This window comes from Arvicola amphibius, chromosome 12 (genome assembly GCF_903992535.2).
Source record: "Arvicola amphibius chromosome 12, mArvAmp1.2, whole genome shotgun sequence".
NCBI lineage: Eukaryota > Metazoa > Chordata > Mammalia > Rodentia > Cricetidae > Arvicola > Arvicola amphibius.
In genome coordinates this window covers 122671308-122696689 of record NC_052058.2, presented here as the reverse complement: position 1 = coordinate 122696689, position 25382 = coordinate 122671308, and the positions used below count along the sequence as shown (strand labels likewise).

Genomic DNA, 25382 nt, shown 5'->3' with positions numbered 1-25382 from the left:
TCAGTGTAAGGGTTCGGCCCGGACCCCAAATTTTTTTTCTTCATTGGGCCCAGGCCTCTTAAGTGTTGGGGTTAGGCCCAGGCCCACATCTTTTATTCATTGGGCCCAGGCCTCTTTAGTATAATGGTTAGGCCCAGGTCCACATCTTTTCTTTATTGGGCCCAGGCCAATTCAGGGTGAACGTTAGGCCCAGGCCCACATCTTTTCTTCATTGGGCCCATTTCCCTTCAGGGTAATGGTTAGGCCCAGGCCCCCATCATTTCTTCACTGGGCCCATGCCTCTTCAGTGTAAGGGTTAGGCCCAGGCCAACAACTTTTTTTCATTGGGCCCGTACCTCTACAGGATAATGCTTAGGTCCAGGACCACATCTTTTCTTCATTGGGCCCAGGCCCTTCAGGGTAATGATTAGGCCCAGGCCACCATCTTTTCTTGATTGGGTACAGGCCTCTTCAGTATAACGTTTAGGCCCAGGCCAACAACTTTTCTTCATTGGGCCCGGGCCTCTACAGGATAATGCTTAGGTCCAGGACCACATCTTTTCTTCATGGGCCCAGGCCCTTCAGGGTAATGGTTAGGCCCAGGCCCATTTTTTTTCTTCATTGGGCCCAGGCCTCTTCAGTGTAAGGGTTTGGCCTGGACCCCAAATTTTTTTTCTTCATTGGGCCCATTCCCCTTCAGGGTAATGGTTAGGCCCAGGCCCCCACCATTTCTTCATTGGGCCCAGGCCCCTTAAGTGTAAGGGTTTGGCCCAGGCCCACAACTTTTCTTCATTGAGTCCAGGCAAATTCAGGGTAAGGGTTAGGCCCAGGCCCACATCTTTTCTTCATTGGGCCCAGGCCTCTTCATGGTAAGGGTTAGGCCCAGGCCCACATCTTTCCTTCATTGAGTCCAGGCAAATTCAGGGTAAGGGTTAGGCCCAGGCCCATGTCTTTTCTTCATTGGGCCCAGGCCTCTTCATGGTAAGGGTTAGGCCCAGGCCCACATCTTTCCTTCATTGGGCCCAGGCCTCTTCATGGTAAGGGTTAGGCCTAGGCCCACATCTTCTCTTCTTTGGGCCCAGGCCAATTCAGGGTAAGGGTTAGGCCCAGGCCCCCATCTTTTCTTCATTGGGCACAGGCCTCTTCAGTATAATGTTTAGGCCCAGGCCAACAACTTTTCTTCATTGGGCCCGGACCTCTACAGGATAATGCTTAGTTCCAGGACCACATCTTTTCTTCATTGGGACCAGGCCCTTCAGGGTAATGGTTAGGCCCAGGCCCCCATCGTTTCTTCATTGGGCCCAGGCCTCTTTAGTGTAAGGATTCGGCCCGGACCCCAAATTTTTTTTCTTCATTGGTCCCAGGACTCTTAAGTGTTAGGGTTAGGCCCAGGCTCACATATTTTCTTCATTGGGCTCAGACCTCTTCAGTATAATGTTAGACCCAGGCCCATAACTTTTCTTCATTGGGCCCGGGCCTCTTCAGGATAATGGTTAGGCCCAGGCCCGTATCTTTTCTTCTTAGGGCCCAGGCCTCTTCAGTATTATGGTTAGGCCCAGGCTCGCATCTTTTCTTCGTTGGGCTCCGGCCAATTCAGGGTAATGATTAGGCCCAGGCCAATTTCTTTTCTTCATTGGGCCCAGGCCACTTCAGTGTAAGGGTTCTGCCCGGGCCCCCATATTTTCTTCTTTGGGTCCAGGCCAATTCAGGATTAGATCCAGGCCCATATCTTTTCTTCATTGGGCCCAGGCCAATTCAGGGTAAAGGTTAGGCCCAGGCCCACATCTTTTCTTCAATGGACCCAGGCCTCTTCAGTATAATGTTAAGCCCAGGCCCACATCTTCTTTTTATTGGGCCCAGGCCTTTTCAGTATAAAGCTTAGGCCCAGGCCCACATCTTTTCTTCATTGGGCCCAGGCCGATTCAGGGTTAAGGTTAGGCCCAGGCCCTCATTTTTTATTCATTGGGCCCAGGCCTCTTTAGTATAATGTTAGGCTCAGGGCCACATCTTTTCGTCATTGGGTCCAGGCCCTTCCGTATAATGGTTAGGCCCAGACCCACATCTTTTCTTTATTGGGCCCAGGCCAATTCAGGGTAAAGGTTAGGCCCAGGCCCACATCTTTTCTTCACTGGGCCCAGGCCTCTTCATGGTAAGGGTTAGGCCCAGGCCCACATCTTTCTTTCATTGGGCCCAGGCCTTTTCATGGTAAGGGTTAGGCCTAGGCCCACATCTTCTCTTCTTTGGGCCCAGGCCAATTCAGGGTAAGGGTTAGGCCCAGGCCCCCATCTTTTCTTCATTGGGCACAGGCCTCTTCAGTATAATGTTTAGGCCCAGGCCAACAACTTTTCTTCATTGGGCCCGGACCTCTACAGGATAATGCTTAGTTCCAGGACCACATCTTTTCTTCATTGGGCCCAGGCCCTTCAGGGTAATGGTTAGGCCCAGGCCCCCATCGTTTCTTCATTGGGCCCAGGCCTGTTTAGTGTAAGGATTCGGCCCGGACCCCAAATTTTTTTTCTTCATTGGTCCCAGGACTCTTAAGTGTTAGGGTTAGGCCCAGGCTCACATATTTTCTTCATTGGGCTCAGACCTCTTCAGTATAATGTTAGACCCTGGCCCATAACTTTTCTTCATTGGGCCCGGGCCTCTTCAGGATAATGGTTAGGCCCAGGCCCACATCTTTTCTTCTTAGGGCCCAGGCCTCTTCAGTATTATGGTTAGGCCCAGGCTCGCATCTTTTCTTCGTTGGGCTCCGACCAATTCAGGGTAAGGGTTAGGCCCAGGCCCATTTCTTTTCTTCATTGGGCCCAGGCCACTTCAGTGTAAGGGTTCTGCCCGGGCCCCCATATTTTCTTCATTGGGCCCAGGCCAATTCAGGATTAGATCCAGGCCCATATCTTTTCTTCACTGGGCCCAGGCCAATTCAGGGTAAAGGTTAGGCCCAGGCCCACATCTTTTCTTCATTGGGCCCAGGCCAATTCAGGGTAATGGTTAGGCCCAGGCCCATTTCTTTTCTTCATTTGGCCCAGGCCTCTTCAGTGTAAGGGTACGGCCCAGACCCCAAATTTTTTTTCTTCATTGGGCCCAGGCCTCTTCAGTGTTATGGTTCGGCCCGGACCCCAAATTTTTTTTCTTCATTGGGCCCAGGCCTCTTCAGTGTAAGGGTTTGGCCTGGAACCAAATTTTTTTTCTTCATTGGGCCCATTCCCCTTCAGGGTAATGGTTAGGCCCAGGCCCCCACCATTTCTTCATTGGGCCCAGGCCCCTTCAGTGTAAGGGTTAGGCCCAGGCCCACAACTTTTCTTCATTGGGCCCAGGCCTTTTCATGGTAAGGGTTAGGCCTAGGCCCACATCTTCTCTTCTTTGGGCCCAGGCCAATTCAGGGTAAGGGTTAGGCCCAGGCCCCCATCTTTTCTTCATTGGGCACTGGCCTCTTCAGTATAATGTTTAGGCCCAGGCCAACATCTTTTCTTCACTGGGCCCGGACCTCTACAGGATAATGCTTAGTTCCAGGACCACATCTTTTCTTCATTGGGCCCAGGCCCTTCAGGGTAATGGTTAGGCCCAGGCCCCCATCTTTTCTTCATTGGGCCCTGCCTAATTAGTGTAAGGATTCGGCCCGGACCCCAATTTTTTTTTCTTCATTTTCCCCAGACCACTTAAGTGTTAGGGTTAGGCCCAGGCCCACATCTTTTCTTTATTGGGCCCAGACCAATTCAGGATAAGGGTTAGGCCTAGGCCCACATCTTTTCTTTAATGGGTCCAGGCCAATTCAGCATAAGGGTTAGGCCTAGGCTCACATCTTTTCTTCATTGGGCCCAGGCCTCTTCATTATTATGGTTAGGCCCAGGCCCACATCTTTTTTTCATTAGTACCAAGCCAATTCAGGTTAATGGTTAGGCCCAGACCCACATCTTTTCTTCATTGGGCCCATTCCCCTTCAGGGTAATGGTTAGGCCCAGGCCCCCATCATTTCTTCACTGGGCCCATGCCTCTTCAGTGTAAGGGTTAGGCCCAGGCCAACAACTTTTTTTCATTGGGCCTGGACCTCTACAGGATAATGCTTAGGTCCAGGACCACATCTTTTCTTCACTGGGCCCAGGCCAATTCAGGGTAATGGTTAGGCCCAGGCCCATTTCTTTTCTTCATTGGGCCCAAGCCTCTTCAGTGTAAGTGTTCGGCCCGCACCCCAAATTTTTTTTCTTCATGGGCCCAGGCCTCTTCAGTGTAAGGGTTCGACCCGGACCCCAAATGTTTTTTCTTCATTGGTCCCAGGACTCTTAAGTGTTAGGGTTAGGCCCAGGCTCACATATTTTCTTCATTGGGCTCAGATCTCTTCAGTATAATGTTAGACCCAGGCCCATAACTTTTCTTCATTGGGCCCGGGCCTCTTCAGGATAATGGTTAGGCCCAGGCCCGTATCTTTTCTTCTTAGGGCCCAGGCCTCTTCAGTATTATAGTTAGGCCCAGGCTCGCATCTTTTCTTCGTTGGGCTCCGGCCAATTCAGGGTAAGGGTTAGGCCCAGGCCCATTTCTTTTCTCCATTGGTCCCAGGCCTCTTCAGTGTAAGGGTTCAGCCCGGGCCCCCATATTTTCTCCATTGGTCCCAGGCCTCTTCAGTGTAAGGGTTGGGCCCAGGCCCACATCTTTTCTTCATTGGGCCCAGGCCAATTTGGGGTTAGAGTTAGGCCCAGGCCCACAACTTTTCTTCATTGAGCCCAGACCAAATCAGGGTAAGGGTTAGGACCAGGCCCACATCTTTTCTTCACTGGGCCCAGGCCTCTTCAGTATTATGGTTAGGCCCAGGCTCACATCTTTTCTTCATTGGGCCCATTCCTCTTCAGGGTAATGGTTAGGCCCAGGCCCACATCTTTTCTTCATTGGGCCCAGGCTTCTTCATTGTAAGGGTTAGGCCCAGGCCCACATCTTTTCTTCATTGGGCCCAGGCCTCTTCATGGTAAGGGTTAGGCCCTGGCCCACATCTTTTCTTCTTTGGGCCCAGGGCAATTCAGGGTAAAGGTTAGGCCCAGGCCCATTTCTTTTCTTCATTGGGCTCAGGCCTCTTCAGTGTAAGGGTTCGGCCCAGACCCCAAATTTTTTTTCTTCATTGGGCCCAGGCCTCTTAAGTGTTAGGGTTAGGCCCAGGCTCATATCTTTTCTTCATTGGGCTCTGGCCTCTTCAGTATAATGTTAGGCTCAGGCCCACAACTTTTCTTCATTGGGCCCGGGCCTCTTCAGGATAATGGTTAGACCCAGGCTCACATCTTTTCTTCTTTGAGCCTTGGATGTCTGAAGCTAAGCGTTTGATCCAGAAATGACATGCATTGTAAAAGATGAACACTTTTACATTAGTCTTCGTATCAGCGTATCTTCTCTAAAAATGCGAAAGAGATGCATCAAAACAATCGTCGTATGGATAGTATTGAGGAGAATATTGCTGTTCTTTTCTGCTATATCTTGACCTGTGCTCATGGAAACATACACAAACACAGACGTCTATTCCCCACCATCTGGATGATACAAAGTATACATGATATGAATAGAAAGATGAATATGTATTGAGGAGAGACAGGTAATCCATTACTGTTGTACATTCATGGTTTTTGGTCTTTTACTTACAGAAGTACCTGAAGACTCCATTTCTGACGATGGCTTGGGGCCAATCTCACATCCAGTCCTCCTCCTCCTCAAGTGGACTTCATACCTGGCAAGAGCAAGTTCAGTGGTCATGAGTCAAACTCATCCAAAATGTGCAAGGTATAGTATTTGGTCTATCATTTCTGATTCTAAGGTTGTCAGGAAATTTGTTTAGACCTCTGAATTGGACTGTGGCATCTGATAGATTCTGGACACCAAGCTCATTGTTAAATTTGCCCTGTAACCTGTCCCCTCACCACCACTGAACACAGCTTGAGGTAGGATTGCCTAGGAAACAGGATGTCATGAAGTTTCCAGACATGACCCTGTCATTGTAGTCGATGACTTCTGAGAATGTCAGTCCCTGAAGAACGGAGTAACAGCAGACCTTCCTCATGTTGAAGTTTGATCCAGGAGTCCTGACACAGGTAGTGGCTTCCTCAGTTGATTTCACCTTTTCTCAAAAAGTACAGGTGTGGATTAGTAGAAATAAAGAGCTAACATAGTAACCACGCACATGAACATATATGTAGAGATTCATGCACAGGTAACATTTATAGTAACAGAAGTTTCTTAAATGAAAATACACGTAGAAAAAGTCGATATTGAGTGTGTGATATAACTACACATGTCTCAGTAGTGAAGGCCTGGGTCCTGAATAAAGATGGTTGTCTTCAGGCAAGTTCACATCTGGAGAAGCCTAAGAGAAGGTCCCAGTGAAGCACTCCCTGTCCTCCCTGTACTGGTGAGTTGTGGGTGTCATCTCCATGAATCCTTGTTTGGAAAGTTCCTCAGCTTATTTCACAATAGATAAATTGTGTCTACTATTATGGCACAGGTCCTGTTAAAAGGCATCTTGGCCAAGCGGTGGTGGCACACACCTTTAATCCCAGCACCCAGACAGGTGGATCTCTGTGCATTTAAGACCAGCCTGGTCTACAAGAACTATTTCCAGGACAAGCTTCAAAGCTACTCAGAGAAACCCTGAATTGAAAAAAAAGGACCCTCAAAACCACATTGTACCTTTTACCCTTTTTCATTCTCTACTTCCCAGTATAGCACAGTGATGTTTAATTAGGCCATATTAGCAGATATCCTGCATGTATGTCTCCCTCCACATGACTCAAACCTCACAGAATACCTGCAATTCCTTCTGGAATCCAATCCACCCTCATAGACACAGGATTCCCTCCCATCAACACCACAGCCTTTTCCTTGGATATTTTATGAGGTAACAGAGGCCGGACCATACCTCTGTCTGTCCAGCTTCCTCCTCTCGTCTGAGTGTAGCTTGAGGAACAACCATGGTGTCCCACACTGTGTTGAGCACACTGTCCCAGCAGAGTAGAAGGCTGTCCATGTGGTGAGGTCATTGTTATTAACAGAGTCTGACTAAAAAAATCACCCTGACTCTTACAACAATGTGGATATTGGTAGGGAAGCTATGGGACAGCATTCAGTGTCCTCTCTAAGTTGTTTCCTACCTAGGATGTAAACCTGCAGACATGAGCACACATGAAGTTGACAACTATGTACAGAAGGAGAGAATTAGAGGGTAGAGTCTGCCGTGATGTTTCTTATGACAGTGACAGTAATGTTTGTTCAGAGATTGTATCAGCTCTAAGTACAAATGAAGACATTGGTACAACAGAAGTCCTTAGTGAAGCAGACATCAGTATCCTAGATGCTTTTCCCCCTTCCCTGGACAAGCTCTGAGTGAAGGTCTAATGTGAGCATGTGAACAGCAATGTTCCTCCTTCCTTACCTAGGCTGCAAGCTGGAGTCCTGGTCCAGAGACGCCTGTGCAGCTTCCTTCCAAGGCCCCTGTCTCTGGTGAGAGGATGGTTTCTCTCCCTGTGGTGTTGGGTGCTAGGCTCACTGCTATGAGGCTTCCCATCCCTACTCTTCCTCGTCCTGCTTGGAATGAACTATCCTCGGGCAGGAACATTTCCAGTCCCTCACTCTGTTTAGTCTCCATATTTAGGTTCCGATGAAGAAGTGCCTCACACTGAGTGGGTCACTCATGTCTGAATTTCAGGTAGTGTCCCTCCCAGAAAACTGCCCAAACTTACCCAGACATTTGGGCTGGCTTCGAATCCCAACCCTCCTTGGTGGACACTGTGTTGTCTTCAGGCAGAGAACACTGCTGTTCCTAGGGCAGGGCTTTACCTGTGACATCACAGAAGGCTCACCTCACTGCATTCTGGGAATCTCAAAAGGCATCATGGCCTCAGTTACTTCCCAGCTTGGTCCCTCCTTATTCTCTCCCAAAATGGGACAAGCATTTTTGGAAACACTTAAATTAGGAGTACTAGATGGAAGTGTTTCACAGAGACACCTCCATGGGAATCACCTACACACATGATCTGTCAGCCCTCAGTCTTTTTGAGGTTTCTGCTTGAGAGGAGAAGCGCGTTTGACAATGCTGCTTCCTCATCTCAGATATCTGAGCCCACACTCTTCCTCATCATCTCAGATTCTCCATAGACATTCTAGTTTATGGCCAGCACTCACCTGCAAAGAACATTCCTCTGTCTCTTGTATCTGGCTTTATAAATAACCATTCCTTGTTTTCTACCTTACCTGTCTGCACTAATAATCTTTTAGCATGTAGTGCCCTGTGAATTATTAGCTGAGTCTTTGCCTCAGCGGCCCTTATTTATATAAGGAACTTACAGAAATAAATAACTACATGGTGGATAAATACAGAGCATGACTGAATCACAGAGGAGGACCCTGCAGGCAGAATGCAGTGTGAGGTGCAGAGAATCCTGGAGGCACAGGCTTTAACTTGTCCCATCGTCAGTGGACCTTACACCTGGTAATGTGTTTGTAAATGATCACACTGTCCAGATATATTTCCAGCCACCATCCCCGTGCATGTGTATGGTGTTCAGTGTTGGGAACTGTTTTTGTCGGCCCTTTTCTGACTAGGGACTCTTTGTCATGTCCATTCTTCTCCTGTGCTGGAGCTGCGGCTCTCAACCACCATGTTTCCAGTGTTCTCATGAAGGGATGGGGGATGGGAAACATGACTGATACCCAGTGTTGGAAATTCCTTTGCACTCCTGACAATGGGGCACTGTACATTTTCTACAGGAATTCAGAATGTTGTAAAGTTCAGCAGATGATCATGAAAAGCTTTAAATGTTTGGCTGAATTTGCTTGGCTCTGTCCTTGCCACCAGAGTGTCCAGCTTCTGCCATGAAGATGTTTTATGGGAGTTACTCTGGTTTTTGCATTCATTTAGTTTCTCGTGTTACATGACTCGTGATCATGAGGAGTTCTGGGTGTAATTTAGAGATTGTGGGAAGTCAGAGTGCCTGATAGAAAGACAGGCTTTTGTGCCACATCCATGGCTGCCTCGCCTGTGTGGCAAAATGCCTCTCATGTAGTGGCTGTTTCAAAATGAGGGGCTCATGCTTCCCGGAGCTTGGCCCCCGGCCACTCCCTGGCAGTCTGCTTGAGTTGTGGTGCCTGATTGGCCTCAATGACCCCGTTCACTTTGTTCCTGGTGATGGTTCTTTGCGTTGGCTCTGCTATTTTCTTTCTCTGTCCTATTTTTCTCTTACAAAAAAATTAATCTGTTCAAGGAACCAGGAAACATTCCCAACGGCTCCTTGAATACGGAGGAACTGATGCGTCAATTCCCTCCCTTGATTCAAGCCATTAATGTTATGATTTAGACTCCGGCTCGCTCTCTGGGGGAACTTATGGATACCCTAGAACAGAAAGAGCTCATGATAGGAGAAGATGAGTAAATTATGAAGGAAAATGTATGGAGTGACATGAGTTACCATCTATGGAGAGGCTAGCTAGAATGAGAAACCCCTGGTGCATTTTAGATAGGAAAGAAAGGCAGGCTATTCTTGACAGTATGAAACGAGCCATTCAATATTGGAGCAAGCACTGGGAGTGGAATCCTGAAAAATGGTGTTAGGGTTACCATGAAAACACATATGATTTAGGGCCATGAGAAAGTTAGCAGTTGGTTAATGGTGTGAGACAAATTTCAAAGAAAAGCTCTGCCCACCTGGCCCTAACCACAAGACATACTGAAAACAATCAATTGCCTGTAATCATTTTTTTCATGTAAGCGTTTGTGTCTGCCAACTTCTTTCTGTAATCTCATAAAAGTGATGCTTGAATTTTAGTAAATTTGCAGCAGATTCAAAACTCATTAGAGTTGTGTCTGTCTGTCATTCGCCGAATCCCGGGTTCTCCTAGCCTTCACCCCTGTTCTCCCTCGGTCTTTGATCTCCAAGAGAGTCGGTCCATGGCACTTTTGCAGCAGGTGAAGGAGTGGCCATTACTGGTTCCTAAGTCTTGTCATATTGCTCTCTCCTGAACAGACTGTTGTGGCTGAAGCTGGATATCAGAGATAGAACACGAGTTCTTTTGGAAATATTTGGGCCCAGAGTGACCTATGTCAGTCATTATTCTGAGAAGTTGTTCCCTCTACTCAAAGTATCTCCCTCCCTTGTGGGTGAAAGGACAAATTCTGGCCAAACCTGATTCAAATCTTGGAATGAGAACTTCAAGGGAAGTAAATTTTCAAGGCAGCCATAGTAACATTAATAGGTACACTGTTGCGCAAGTTGTATGTTGAAACTCACACTTAAGTGTGATTTGGATTAAATGACCCCCAAAGTGACATTTGTGTATTCTCCCATTAGCCTATTCTCTCTCGTGACCTGTTTCTTTATGTCTTTGACAGTAGAAATAGTGTGAGCCTTGTTGCACTGTGGTTTCTGGTGGGGATTCAGATCTCCCACTACCATTTCCAGTCTATAAAGAACCCAGATTTTACCCTGCACATTTGCATTAGAACTGACACGTGATGCAGAGTGGTTATCACTGTGATGAACAAGAATAAGATGGATATTACTAGAATGCACAATTTAAGCTATATATTACTGTTATTTGTGAAGAGCATTTCAACAAATATGTCCCATATTTGTCTCATTTTATAACCGGAGGTTGAGATGGCTGAGGAGTTTCCCAGTGTATTGCTGTTCCATGTCTTTCCTATTCACCAGCAGACAGGCATTTGGTGATTCCCATACCTTGTTTATTGTGAATGGCACAGCTATGGGCATGTGAAACAACTTTTGAGCTGCTGGCTCTGTGTCCCTTGGATCTGTGCCCAGGAGTGTGATTCCTGCATCTCATGGTGGCTGTCTCTTTGTTTCCCAAAGAGCGTCCATGTTCTTACTATTTAATATTGAAAATTCATTGAACAAAAGAGTACTGTAAATCTGGCATGGGCCAAGAGTTGTAGAGTTCACTGGCCCTGCTGATGAACCTACTATTGCTATGCTAAATGGACAGTCCCAAGCTGCCACCAAGTTGTTATGTTTACTCTCATGTAATAGCTCAGACCTCCAATCTCATCAGGCTTTTGTGGAGTGTGGCGTTATTAACAGAAAACTCATAATTTTCAAAATACAGAAAATAAATGACAGTGGGATGCTCATCCACAAATGAAATATCTCTATTACACTTCCTCCCGCATTATCAGGGACACCAGAAAATAACAGAGTATTCTAAAAACCTTACTAGAAGTTTCATAACTGAAATCAGCAAGCTCATCTTGCTTTTCTACTTCGAGCCCAAATCAAGGTTGCCCACATTGTCCTGAATCTCCCTTGTGAAACTGCTACTAGATACTGACATTAAGCATAGCAGCATAGCAAATATCTGATTTCTATATACTCTATGAATTTAGCTATTCTCAAGAATAAGGCACACTTACTTATTTGAACCCAAGTTTCCTTTGGCTTAAAGTTTTGTAAAAAGCAACGATTGCTGTGCACTTACATTTTGTTGTTGATATTTTCACAGCTCTTATCTATAGTCCATTTAGAACTAGCATTTATGAAAATCCACCTCAAAAGCCTAGGAATGTCAGTCATATCTGTCACATCTCACTTAGTGTAACATGCCATGGTGGGCATGATGATATTCTACCTTGTGTACTAAAATAGCTTTTAAGTGTTAGCGGTCATTGTTGTACATTATGAATTCTCAATGACATTCTAATTTGAGGTGAGCTAAAATGTGAGAAAAAGAGAATCTTAAATTGAGCACCGTGCAATATGAAGAACATTAATTGAGGTAGTTTTCTTAACAAAGTAGACCCTGTCTCAATATAAATAAAAACAAACAAATATCATTTTAGGCTCTCTCAAGTATATAAATAACCTTGGAAAACTTTGCAAACTATATAATTGATTGTCATTTACTTTAAATGTTTATGACACTATAATAGTAATAATTTAAATGTCTTCCATGTTAAACTGTCATGCAAAAATCCATCCAGTGGTTGCAAAGATTCTCATTGATATATCATAATACGCTAGGAGAGGAGTTGCCATTTTGTTCCCAACTTAAAAAAGGAGGGAATCACTGCTCTGATAGATTAAGGGATAGCTAATGCAAATGCAGCTTAGAGCAGGATACGGGGTCAAGGAGTTCAACCAAAGGTCATGCTCTCTCTGTTCATAAAGGCTGCTCTGGGCCAGAGCCTTGGCTCTAGTTAGAACTACGTGAGTGACCAAGGACTCACCTAACCTGTGACAGCCATGGGTGTTGGGGCAGCTGGCCAATCCCTGCTTTCAGGGGCGTGGCTGCTCCAGGGGAGAAAGGTACCTTTAAAAAGAACCAGGTTGGGGATAGACGCCCCTGTTTTTTCCCGCTTGACTCTCTGCTTTGCTGGAGCTTTGTAAGTGTATCCCACTTTCTCCTTTTATTAAAAGTGATTTATTCTAAAAGGACTATTTTTAGTTATTTCCAAATTCCTCCGACCGCGGCTACATTTGGCGCCCTCCACATGGGGCTCCCCCCTTCTTTTTTTCCTTAGAACCCCGGGGGCAGTAGCCGCCAGGGACCACTCTTACCCCACAGTCTGTAGCAGTCGGCAGATTTCTACTCGCAGTTCGCAGGTGGGCTGACCTGGCTTAATTTTAATTCAGCGGATTGAGCCAAGCCACGACCCCTTTTTATTCCCACGCCTCCATACGGAGACCGCCCGCGGCTGAACGCCATGGCCTCCTCTGCTGCTGCCCGCCTGGCCTGCCGCTTTGCTCCGCCCAGGAGCTGTTTGCCTGCACTTGCTTAGGCTGAGAACACAGCTCCTCTGATTTCTCCAAGCCCATTCAGAGCCTGGCTTTATCATTTGAGAAAAAGGTGCAGGATATGGAGGCAGGAGCAGCTGATTTGAATCATAAATTGCAGTCCTTGTCTGTAGGAACTGAAACATTATCTGAGAAGATCTGAACCGTTGAATGTATTAACAAGACTTTATCAAAGGGCTATGAAAGATTACTGGACAGAATTTCAATTCAAGATGGCACCATTTATGCCATGAAAATTCTGTCCAAGGATGAGACATTATCGGTGTTGGACAAACTTCATACCTTTGAATCCTCTATGAAAGCCTTGGAACATAATACTGGGCAAGAGATTCTGGCATTGCAGAAGGCAATGGTAAACAGATTTGAAAAGATTGAGGAAATTATAGACTCTGATGAACAGGTGCAAATAATACAAAAGAATATCTTGACCCCATCAGTAAATAGAACTCTCTGGGATAGTTTTAACAAGACTCTGCCTATTTTTCCAGTAATAACAACAGAGAAGGTGACTGGTTCTAAAAACCCTAAGGTCACCAAGGAATATACATGGGAACCCATCCGTATGAATGATCTGAAAGAAATTAAACAAGCTGTTAAGAATTTTGGGATAAATAGCTCCTTTGTTAAGGAGATGCTAAAATCATGGTCCATCAATGTGAGACCAATGCCAAGGGACTGGATTGATCTAGTATCGGCGGTTCTAGAGAGGATCTCAATTAAACTGGAAGTGTATGTTCAGACAAGAGGCTAGGCTTTTAGAACAGCAGGAAAGATCAAAGGGAGTTGACATTACCCTAGATCAAATTCTGGGTGAAGGACTTTATTCTGATCCTCTAGAACAAGCTAATTATGATGAACACACTTTATCCATATGTACTCCTGCAGCCTTAAAGGCTTGGGACAGGGTTCAAGACCCAAGACAGAGAACGGAATCATATATCAGAGTTAAACAGGGTCCGAGAGAACCATTTGTTGACTTTTTACATAGACTAACTAAAGCTGTACAAATAGGGATATCTGACCCAGAAGCAAGGCATGTAATAATTGAGTCTGGCTTATGAGAATGCCAATGTGGAGTGCAAAAGGGTTTTGACACTTCTAAAGATCAGATCAGCACCTTTGGAAGAATGGGTCTTGCATACAATGAATGTTGGATCATTTGACTATGGCACGGAGGCATGGGTGGAAGAAGCAATTGCCAATGGTAAAGAAGACATAAAATACCAAATGTTTTAATTGTGGCAGAATGGGTCATATGAAATGGAATTGCAGACAAAGGATTTCCAGAAATAATAATAATAACGCCTCTTCCAGGAATAACAGGAATAGGAGGCCTCAGCCTTCAGGTTAATGGAGGAGATATGGAAAAGGTAGTCATTGGGACAGTGAATGCAGATCGTCAAGGGATAGGCAAGAAAACCCACTGCAAGCGGGAAACGCCATGGGGGGGGCCATAGGCCCCCCATGGTGAATGTGGTTCAGTCATTTCCCGTTACTACGAAGAACTTGCCTTGTCAGAACAATTAGAAAACCCCATGTCTGCTGTTAGAAGCAAAAACGGCCTGAAAGATGAATTACGTGTATTTTGGCAAACTTCTATAAGTGATCAAAGACCAAAGTTAAGAGTGTGTGTAAATGGCATTTTCATTATTGGCCTGCTGGACACAGGAGCAGATGTAAGTATCATTACTCCAGAATCTTGGCATCCGTATTGGCCTCTACAAGATGTAAATGTTCGGCTCTTGGGAATTGGAACCCTATCTTGAGTAAGACAAAGCACGAGATCAGTTGAATGCATAGGGACAGAAGGACAAATAGGAAAATTAAGGCCATATGTAGCTAATATTGCAGTAAATTTATGGGGCCGTGACCTATTGCAGCAATGGAATACTCATATTAACATTCCTGCTGCCTCTAGAGAATATATTTCTGAGGAAAACATTAAAAGGTATTACAGATGGCAAAAACCAGCCATTCGGGCTGTACAAGAACACAAAGCAAAGGATGCCCCTCCAGAAATACCAATGGCCCTACCTCTAAAATGGTTGTCTGAGAAGCCAATATGGACAAAACAATGGCCTTTATCTGAGGCAAAGTTGCGGGCTTTAGAACAGCTGGTACAAGAGCAATTGGATGCTCAGCATATTGAAGAATCTACCAGCCCTTGGAATTCTCCTGTATTTGTGGTTAAGAAAAAATCTGGTAAATGGAGAATGGTGACAGATCTCAGAGCTATCAACAAGGTTATCCAGCCTATGGGCTCTCTGCAATCTGGACTTCCTCTGCCTTCTTTATTACCAAAAGGATGGCCTCCATAGTTATTGATTTGAAGGACTGTTACTTCACCATACCTTTACAAGAAAAAGATAGAGAAAAGTTTGCCTTCACAGTGCCTACTTATAATAACTCTCAACCAGGAGATACCAGTGGACTGTCCTCCCACAAAGCATGTTGAACTCTCCCACCCTGTGCCAATACTTTGTAAATCAACCATTGCAAATAATACGCAAGCTATTTCCCAAGACTATTATTTATCATTACATGGATGATATCTTGTTTGATCAAACATGGATACCTTAGAAAGATTGTTTGAAGAGGTTAAAATAGTTCTGCCTAAATGGGGATTACAGATTCCTCCTGAAAAAATTCAGAGAGGAGATTCTGTTGATAATCTAGGTTATAGAATAGGTTTGCAAAACATTAAGACACAAAAGGCACAAATTAGGAGAGATCGACTATGGACTCTTAATGACTTTCAAAGGTTGTTGGGAGACATTTCCAGCCTTCGACCGGCTGTTGGGATAACACTGATATGATAATTCACTTAAATAAAACCTTAGATGTTGAAAGAGACTTAAACAGTCCCACAGAATTAACAGCTGAAGCAGAAAAAGAACTGACAATGGTTGAAGAAAAATTGCAGGAAGCACATGTGGATAGGGTGAATCCAGAACTCACTTGTATTCTCGTCATTTAACCTTCAAAAATTTCTCCTACAAGAATTTTAATGCAAAGAGATGATATTATCTTAGAGTGGATCTTTCTACCTCATAAACCAAGTAAGAAAATAAAAACCTATGTGGAAAAGGTTTCTGAATTAATTATAAAAGGCAAATTGAGACTTCGTCAACTAGCAGGCATGGACCCAGCAGAAATCATAGTGCCTTTCACTGCTGATGAGATAAGAAAATTATGGGAATATAATGAACCATGGCAAACAGCTTGTGCTAACTTTTTAGGAGAAATTAATAACAACTATCCAAAAAGCAAGAGGCTTAACTTTATAAAGAGAACTTCTTGGATTCTTCCTCGAATCGTCCGTGATGCTCCAATAACTGGAGCCCGCACGTTTTTTACTGATGCTAATAAATCAGGGAAGGCAGGCTACAAATCAGAAGACTTGAGTAAGGTAGAACAAAGTCCTTATGATTCTGTCCAGAAGGCAGAGTTATTTGCCATTCTTATGGTACTAAGGGATTTTAAGGAACCTCTTAATATTGTTACTGACTCACAATATGCAGAAAGAGTTATTTTACATATTAAAACTGCTGAATTCATACCTGATGATACTGAACTAACCTCATTGTTTATCCAGGTACAAGACATGATCAGGAACAGACTTTGCCCTATGTATATAACACACATCCGATCCCATACGGGTCTGCCAGGACCTTTAGCACGAGGTAATGCAGATATTGATCAGTTATTGATTGGTAGTGTGCTGCAGGCTTCTGAATTTCATGAAAAGCATCATGTCAATAGCAAAGGCTTGAAGAAAGAGTTTTCTATTACATGGCAACAAGCTAAGGAGATTGTAAAGAAATGCCCTACTTGTTCTTTCTATAACCAAGCACCACTGCCTGCAGGGACTAATCCAAAGGGCACTAAAAGGAATGAAATCTGGAAGATGGATGTGTTCCACTTCACAGAATTTGGCAAATTAAAATATGTACACCACACCATTGACACTTATTCAGGCTTCCAATGGGCAACTGCTTTAAGCTCAGAAAAGGCCGATTCGGTAATCACTCATTTGTTAGAAGTTATGGTCATCATGGGTATACCTGCACAAATAAAGACAGATAATGGTCCAGCTTATGTCTCTAGGAAAATGAAACGGTTTTTTGCTTATTACAACATTAAGCATGTTACAGGTATATACCCTACAATCCTACAGGTCAAGCAGTCATTGAAAGATCAAATAGAACTATAAAGGATATGTTAAACAAACAAAAGGGGGTGGAAAATACCCCCAGAAATAGATTACATAATGCTTTACTAACCTTGAATTTTCTCAACACTAAGGAGAAGGGGACAACGGCTGCAGAAAGACATTGGATAATGGAAAAGTCTGCTGAATTAAATCAACCAGTTTATTTCAAGGATGTGCTGACCTCACAGTGGAAACCAGAGGATGTGCTGCGTTGGGGAAGGGGTTTTGCTCTTGTCTCCACAGAAGAAAAATCATGGATACCATCAAAGTTAATAAAGGTTTGGTTTGAAGAGGAGAAGCCCCTTGGAAAAGAAAAATAACAATTCATGCACAAGGATGGTGAACATACTGATGGTACGAGACCTATAGTTTGGGGGTAGGGTTCTTTTCTTATCTCCACAGGAAAATGCTCACCTTCAAAGGATCTGAGGGACCCTGGATATCTTGAATACTGATGGATGGATACCAGTTGCAACCCATCAAGGATCAGCATTAACATTGGGTAAGCTCCGTGAGTATGAAAAACAATTTTTTGAATGTGTGTCAATATGCATTTCTTTATAAATATTTAGAGCTGTTTTTTTAGAGTTGGACTCTGGCCCAGTCCCTCTCCAATTCCAAGCTTGTTTATAAAAGATTTCTCAGAGTTTCTGTCTCAGGTCAGGAGTCATGTTATGAGACAGAGTAATAATAATAATAATAATAATAATAATAATGTTAATAATGATACTAATATATTTGTCTTCTTTGCCTTCCCTCATACCTGTGTCTGTCTTTAATGCACCTTTCATTGAATATATACACGTATATGTCTGTATATGTCTCTGTAGATAATGCTTATCTTTCCCGTAACAAACAACAATTTTTTTCTTCAGTAATCTTTGCGGTTTCCAGGATGAAGACGGTGCCCCGCAACATCAACTCCAACTGGTTATTATGACGTCATGTTTTTGTAGTGCTAATATTTGGCCTGTTTTTTGATACCAATTGCACAAAAGACTTTTGAATAGTGCACATTTTTGACAACATGTGGCCGGATCTCCTCAAAATATTCAGAGGCTAGACACATTCTTCCTAGATGAAATGTTACCCTGGGTATTTTACCATCATTTGCTTTCATAGGACCCCCTGAGAGGAAAAGTCGCCCCTATGTCAGCTTGAAGCAATCTTAGATGACGATGCCCCCTCTCCCAACAAAGTTTACCCTCAGGTTTAGTGACACTAATTGGTGGCTGGTATAGGGTTGAGGGGTTGAGGGAGGCTTTATATGGACTCAGGGGTACAAACTACATACAGATAGATAGATAGATAGATAGATAGATAGATAGATAGATAGATAGATAGATAGATAGAGATAGAGATATATATTTATTTCCAAAAAAAGGATGGATTAACTGGTGGTCTGAAGGAATAATTGATTTCTGTGAGTTATTGTTTTTTGAAAACTATATGGGTGCTGATTCTTGTATATTGATATATTGAACATTGTATGAGAGTATAATCCTACCTCTGTTTGAAACAATTGTTATATTGAGATATATACCATATTGCAATGTACATCTCTACATCTGATATTATTTATGTAATGACATTGTATACCATATTGCAATGTACATCTCTACCTCTGATATTATTTATGTAATGACATTGTCTACCATATTGCAATGTACATTTCTACCTCGGATATTATTTATGTAATGACCCTGTTTACATTTGGAAATCATTGTCTTCATTTATTGCACAATTGTCTATTCTAATAGTCATACAGTTAGATAAGTGTTGAGAATTATATGTTTGTCATATTTATATTTAGGATAATCAGGTTTTTTAGACACATAGAGATTATATTTAGTATAGATAGCATAATCTTCGACCTCTTCGAAGAGCTGTAGAACATGGCTTTTAATCTAACCTAGAGTTTTGTACTTATGAGACACAATCACTCCTGGCAACAATGCTCTACTCCCAAGAGAACATTGAGCTCCAAAGACACTCCACTGGGAGTTTGTCTTCTTCTTGGCAGAACTGGCCTTTGGGCAAAGAAAAGCCCATACCTCCACTACTGACTAAGATACAAAATATCCATAAGTGGATAAAACAGAATTGTCTTATCTTGCCAAGACAGGATAGGATAGTTCTACTAAAGGTTCCTTGCCATTGAAAAATAGTATGTCAGGTTATATCAGGCCTTAGCCAAAGTTGGTTGCCTCAACATTGCTAACAAGATTTTGTGTGGTTGCCCAGGTAGTCAGTTGTCTCTGTCATCTGTTGCACATTTTGGAAGTTTCTCGTTTGTGCTTCCTGGTTGCTTTAGTAATATTACTTCCTTTCTCAGATCTTTGATGGGGTTGAAGATTAGATAATTGTAGCTACCTTCTTTTTTTTTCTCATTTTTTTATTCAAGATTTCCATCTCCTCCCCCTTCCCTCCCCTCCCTTCCACCCATACCCCCACTCCACCCCTCTCCAAAGACAAAGAGCCATCAGGGTTCCCTTCACTATGTTAAGTCCAAGGACCTCCCAGCTCCCCCTAAGTCCAGGAAGGTGAGCAACCAAACTGACAAGGCTCACAGTGAGCCCGTCCATGCTGTAGAGTTCATGTTCATTGCCATTGTCCTTGGTTTCTCAGTCCTCCTCCACCATCAGCCACATTCAGAGAGTCCGGTTTGGTCCCCTGTTCCATCAGTCCCATTCCGACTGGACTTGGTGGTCTCCCGTTAGATCTGTTCCACCGTCTCAATGGGTAAAAGCACTCCTCGCGGTCCTGGCTTCCTTGCTCATGATCTCCCTCCTTTTGCTCCTCATCAGGACCTTGAGAGCTCAGTCTGGTGCTCCTATGTGGGGCTCTGTCATTTTCTCCATCCAATGCCAGGTGAAGGTTCTATGGTGATATGCAAGATATTCATGAGTATGACAATAGGATCTGGACATTTCTGGCACCCTCTCCTCAGCTGCCCTAGGAACTAGCTGGGGTCATCTTCCTGGACACCTGGCAACCCCTCTAGAGTCAAGTCTCTGCCAACCCTAGAATGGCTCCCTTAACTAAGATATATAATTCCTTATTCCCATATCCACCCTTCCTATACCCCAACCATCCTATTCCCCCAAGCTCTTCCCATCCTCCACTTCACCCTTTTCTCTCCCCATCCCCCCACCCCCCCATCCCACCCCACCCCCATGTTCCCATTTTTTATCCGGCAATCTTGTTCCTGAAGTAGAATGTTTAGTAAAATTTCTGTTATATGTTCCTCGCCTAATATTGTTTGCTTCTTGTAATTTTATATGATCTATTCCCATTGTATATAGTTGTATTTGGTTTCTGAATCTGCCTTATTTATACAAAAGGGGGAGATGTTGGGGCAGCTGGCCAATCCCTGCTTTCAGGGGCGTGGCTACTCCAGGGGAGAAAGGTACCTTTAAAAAGAACCGGGTTGGGGATAGACGCCCCTGTTTTTTCCCGCTTGACTCTCTGCTTTGCTGGAGCTTTGGCTTTGTAAGTGTATCCCACTTTCTCCTTTTATTAAAACTGATTTATTCTAAAATGACTATTTTTAGTTATTTCCAAATTCCTCCAACTGCTGCTACACATGGGTTTTCCTCCAATTGCCACAAGAGTTCTGGATAAGGAGTTTTCTAATACAGGGAATAATAAGAGCAAAAGAACATAATGTTTAGATGAAGTTAAGTATCTGTTGTTGTGGGGAGTCAGAGGAATTGCATGTTGTGTAATAATTGCAGAGCATGTGAGTGATTGCACATGCTGACACAGTAGCCTACACTTTCAATAAAAATGCCTCTTGCTCCACAGATCAGTCCTGCACTTCGCATGCTCATGTGGACACCTTGAGCTAGTTTGGTTCTTTGTGCTGTCTGGCTGTGATATTAATGCCACCACTAACAAGTACATGACACCTTTAATACAGGTAGTTCAAGTATACAAAATATATCACATGTATCATAGAGAAAGCTGTGAGATGCCTAGGTTGAATTCTTTGAATTGACACTGTTTTTCTTTTACAATATGCACAGGCTGTACAGAAAATGCAAAGAGACATCATCATCTTCTTGCTGCAGGAGCGCACTGATCCAAACTGGAAAGATACCAATGGGAAGACAGCTCTCCACCATGCTGTACTCAGTGATGTCCCTGAGATAGCAGCTGCCCTCCTGGCACCAGGGGGCAAGATTGAGCAGACCTCAAAGGTAAAGATTATCTAAATTAAATTCCAAAGTACTTGGCAACTATGTACTTTCACAAGTTCATGAATAGGGCCACGATTTCCTGTGCTCAGGAGGTCAAGTATTCCCTGACTGACATTTAGAAGTCATTTGATTGATACTCATTTAAACATTGATATATTGTTGTAGTTTTTTACTCTTATTTTTCTGTTGTGAGCCTAGCCTTTAAGGTCTGAGCTATCTTTCCGCACTCTTGTAGGTTTTAATGCAACAAGTAAGTCAAATTTTCACAGCCCATATACTCTTGGGTGTTTGACCATCCACTGGAGTTTAGTCAGCCTACTAGGGGCCACACCCTTAAATAAAACTGAATCTTCCTCTCCCACATCTATCAATTGCCAGTAGTTTTGCAGCTAGAGGTTTGACTTCATCTTAACTTCATGTCTCCACACTAAGAGTTTGGCTGGCTTGAGTTGATCAAACAGGAATTTACTAAATGAATACATTTTAGTTTTGAAATTTAAAATTTCACAGTTTCGTCATATTTCTTGTAAAAGTCATTGAACATTGTTTGGGAAACAGTACATCTGACAGATAAATATCTTTTGGAATGCAGATAGAAATTCTGACCCAGAGAAGAAAATTTAGCACATCCATTCAACAAGATACTGAAAACCTATGGTATCCATGCTTGGGGTTGATTCTTATGAGGTCAGCTCTCAGGAAGCTTTCATCTTATACATCTGCATTATAGCTTTTCATTCTGTGGCTCAGAGCACATTGAGGAAGAGGGCTGGGAATTACACTCATGGACCTGAATGTCCTGGGCATGTGATTTACTGCTGAGCTGTATTCCTAGACACTCTCTCTAAAGCTTTAAAATCTTTATTACTCAGGACCCACACCATGTTCCATTTCATTCCAAGTAGAGCCCCCAGGCATGGGATAGAATTGGTGTGGTGATCTCATTTTCCTAATGGTCTATTCTAGTCTCAAAATGTATGGTTTCACAGAAAATACTATTGTTCTCCTTTGGGAGCTGTTACCCATCTCATGCCTTGACTGTGGAAAAACCTAAGAGATTCTCTAAGTATAAGGATGTCAGAGTCTGACATAGGTTGGACGGATGTAGCAGACGTGAGGAAAGCCTTGTCATCATTTGTTCATGGGGATTGGTGCCATTAATCCTGTCCTTCAATCAAATTTTGATTAACCTTGCCTATCAGGCTACACCTACTAATTAGAACCCCTAAGTCTTTATCATAATAGTCATGGAACCATGGAAGGTGGGTAGTCAACATTCCCATGTGTTTGTAAATTCAAAATTGTTCCCATTGGAATAGTTCTATACTCTGGCAGCTGAGACTCTTTCAAATTCCCCACACCGCCAGGCAGTGGTGGTGCACGCCTTTAATCCCAGCACTCAGGAGGCAGAGGCAGGCGGATCTCTGAGTTCGAGGCCAGCTGGTCTACAAGAGCTAGTTCCAGGACAGGCTCTAGAAACTACAGGAAAACTCTGTCTTGAAAAACCAAAAAAAAACAAAAAGACAAAAAAAGATTAATCAAATTCCCCACACCCATTGCTAGGCATCTGAACCTTCCCACGTTTCAAAGCATTTCAGTATTCTAGAAGATCACCGCAGTAAGTTACTTTGGAGAAGTCTCTCTTTTCTGCCATGAATATGGTTTGTGGATATACTAAATTATCTCATGGATCCAAAAGTTTGCTGAAAAATGCCAGAGATGCTTTCCTTCTTTGATAGCAGTAATCTGTATGCAGAGGTTCCTTTCCATCATCCTCTGTAGCACAATTTATGGCTGTGAGAGATCTCTACCACCTTTCTCAGGGAAGGTGACTGGAAGCGATTGGCCTGTTGTCCTAGTCCTGCTACTATTGTTGTGATGAAACACTGTGACCAAATCAACTGGAGGAGGAAAGGATTGATTTGGCTTATAAATCCACATGCCAGTTTATCACAAAGGAAGTCAGGACAGGAACTCAGACAGGGCAGGTGCCTAGAGTCAGGCTCCAGTTGAGAGGCATTGGAGGGGTGCTGCTTACTGGATTGCTCACCATTACTTGCTCAGCCTGCATTCTTATAGAACCAGGGACCACATGCCCAAGCAAGGTAACACCTACAGTGGTTGGGACCTCCCCATCAAACACAAATTAAGAAAATTTTCCAGTTCCACCCGGAGCAGAAGCCAGGAACAAATCCAGTCCTGGGAGCCAACCCAGTCCCAGAACAGTGGCGGATGAGGGTTGAGCCAGTGACCAGATCCAGAGTCGGCGATCTCCACCAAAACAGGTCCAACTCCAAGACAGGGACTTCTGCAGGAGGAGATCCAGACCAAGATTTTCAGAAACAGATCAAAGCCAGCAACCTAGGCCAAAGTAGGCCTAAGACAGGAAACTCCAAGGGAGCAGAGCAAAGCACAGGAACACTGAGCTATTTCCAGCAACAGGAGTAACCAACAGGGTAACTAGAACTGTGACAATGACTATACCACAAGAAACAACCATCTGAGCTTTGGATTCACTGGCACCTAGAAGATTATTCAACAGAATCTCAGACAGCCCCAACTGATGGGGAAACTCTGTTAACCAATCACAGTGAATTGGGGCATGGCAACCTGGTCCGCAGGGAAGAAAACCTGGAGATCCAGGTGCAATCACTCTCTCTACACAGTGCTCATCAGACCACTTTGGATTTCAGACCACCCTCTCTTGTAACATGAGTTCCCCCACCCGCCTTTTATCAATTATTAAAATATAGCTTGTTCTTGAGCTGGTCTGGTTATTAATCATAAAAACCGATTAGCCTTCATTTGGCGCCTGAACATTGGGGCCACTGCGAGCTGCACCATTTGCGAGCCTCATGGCCACTGCACACTTCCCCATCCTGGTATGTGGGGCTTTTGGAGCCTCTTGCAGTGCTGGCCAGCTGCCGCAGCACAGCGTTCAGTTCATTTGGGCTTAGATAGCTGCGTCTCCGTGCACTATTGGCACGGCCTGGGCTGCCTCACCCCCACCCCCATCCAGGCATCTCTCAGCTCACTCTTGGCAGCCTCCGCAGCTCCAGACCCGAGCACTTCCAGGCATGTGTGCCCTGTGTCCGTGCCCGTGCTGCAGGCTTTGGGTCCAGACACAGCTGCCACTCCGCCAGAGCAAGAAACTATTGAGCAGCCAAACACATTAACAGAGCACACGCTCTGTGATTTTAACTTATTTATTTGATTATATGTTTCAGTATTTCATTTACATTCAGCTATCTAAAATCAAGCATGTGGATTCAGGTACACCCCGCCACCTACTGGAGGACAACGGTTATTGCACCTACTCTTGCTTATTTGATTAAACGACAGGTAAGATTTATTTTGAATTTAAAAAGGGAAAATGTCAGACATCTAACCCTCTAAGGTTTCCATAGCCTTTCACTTACTCCATGTGGGAGGTCTTACAAGATGCGAATGACACCCCTCTCATGTGGCATTTCTGGGATTCGCCTTTTTTCTTGTATGTTATGGCTTTTTCATAATATGGCTTGACAACAGGAAAATGATGTGGTCTTTACAGACTGAATCCAGGATTCTTAAAAGAAGTTAAAAATCTAAGGAAGGGCACAACCATCTTGTCTGACAATTTTCAGTTGGCTGAGGTAATTTGAACATCAATTCAGACTGATACCAACCTCTTCAAGAAAGAGATTGGAGTTCTCAAGGAGGAGACTAGATTTTTGTTTAATATGACTCGGTCAACTGAGCTAATTTCAGAAAGGTACAGTCTAATAGTAATTCATTTAAGGAGAGAAGGAAATGGCTGATTTGGCACATAAAATCCAGTCCATGACAGTAGGTGCTGAAACATTATTTGAGAGGATTCGACCTGCCGAATGTATTAATCGAACTTTGCCAAAGGAGTATGACAGATTGACTGATAGAATGTCCCTCCAAGAAGGTAATATACATGCCATGAGGATTATATCTAAGGATGAGATATTATCTCTAATGGACAGACTTCATACCTTAGAATCCACAATGAGGACATTAGAGCATAATGCTGGACAGGAGATTCAGGCCTTGCAGAAGGCAATTATAAACAGATTTGAAAAAATTGAGGAAATTATGGACTTCGACGAACAGGAGCAAAAGGTAGAAAGGCAAAATTTAACTTCGTCAGTACGTAAAACTCTCTGCGATAGCTTCCCCAGAGTTCTACCTGCCTTTCCAGTAATAACA

The 25382-nt window shown here is 43.9% G+C and overlaps 1 protein-coding gene across 1 annotated transcript; it reads left to right on the top strand.

Annotated features, from left to right (window-relative positions):
- Nucleotides 1-13383: 13383 nt before the first annotated feature.
- LOC119802471 (putative ankyrin repeat domain-containing protein 20A5) lies at nt 13384-24509 on the top strand. The gene is made up of 4 exons (XM_038313407.2): nt 13384-13481; nt 20773-20887; nt 20994-21167; nt 24395-24509. Exons 1-4 carry the CDS (start codon nt 13384-13386, stop codon nt 24500-24502), a joined length of 495 nt encoding a protein of 164 aa, XP_038169335.2. The 3' UTR covers nt 24503-24509.
- Nucleotides 24510-25382: the final 873 nt, after the last annotated feature.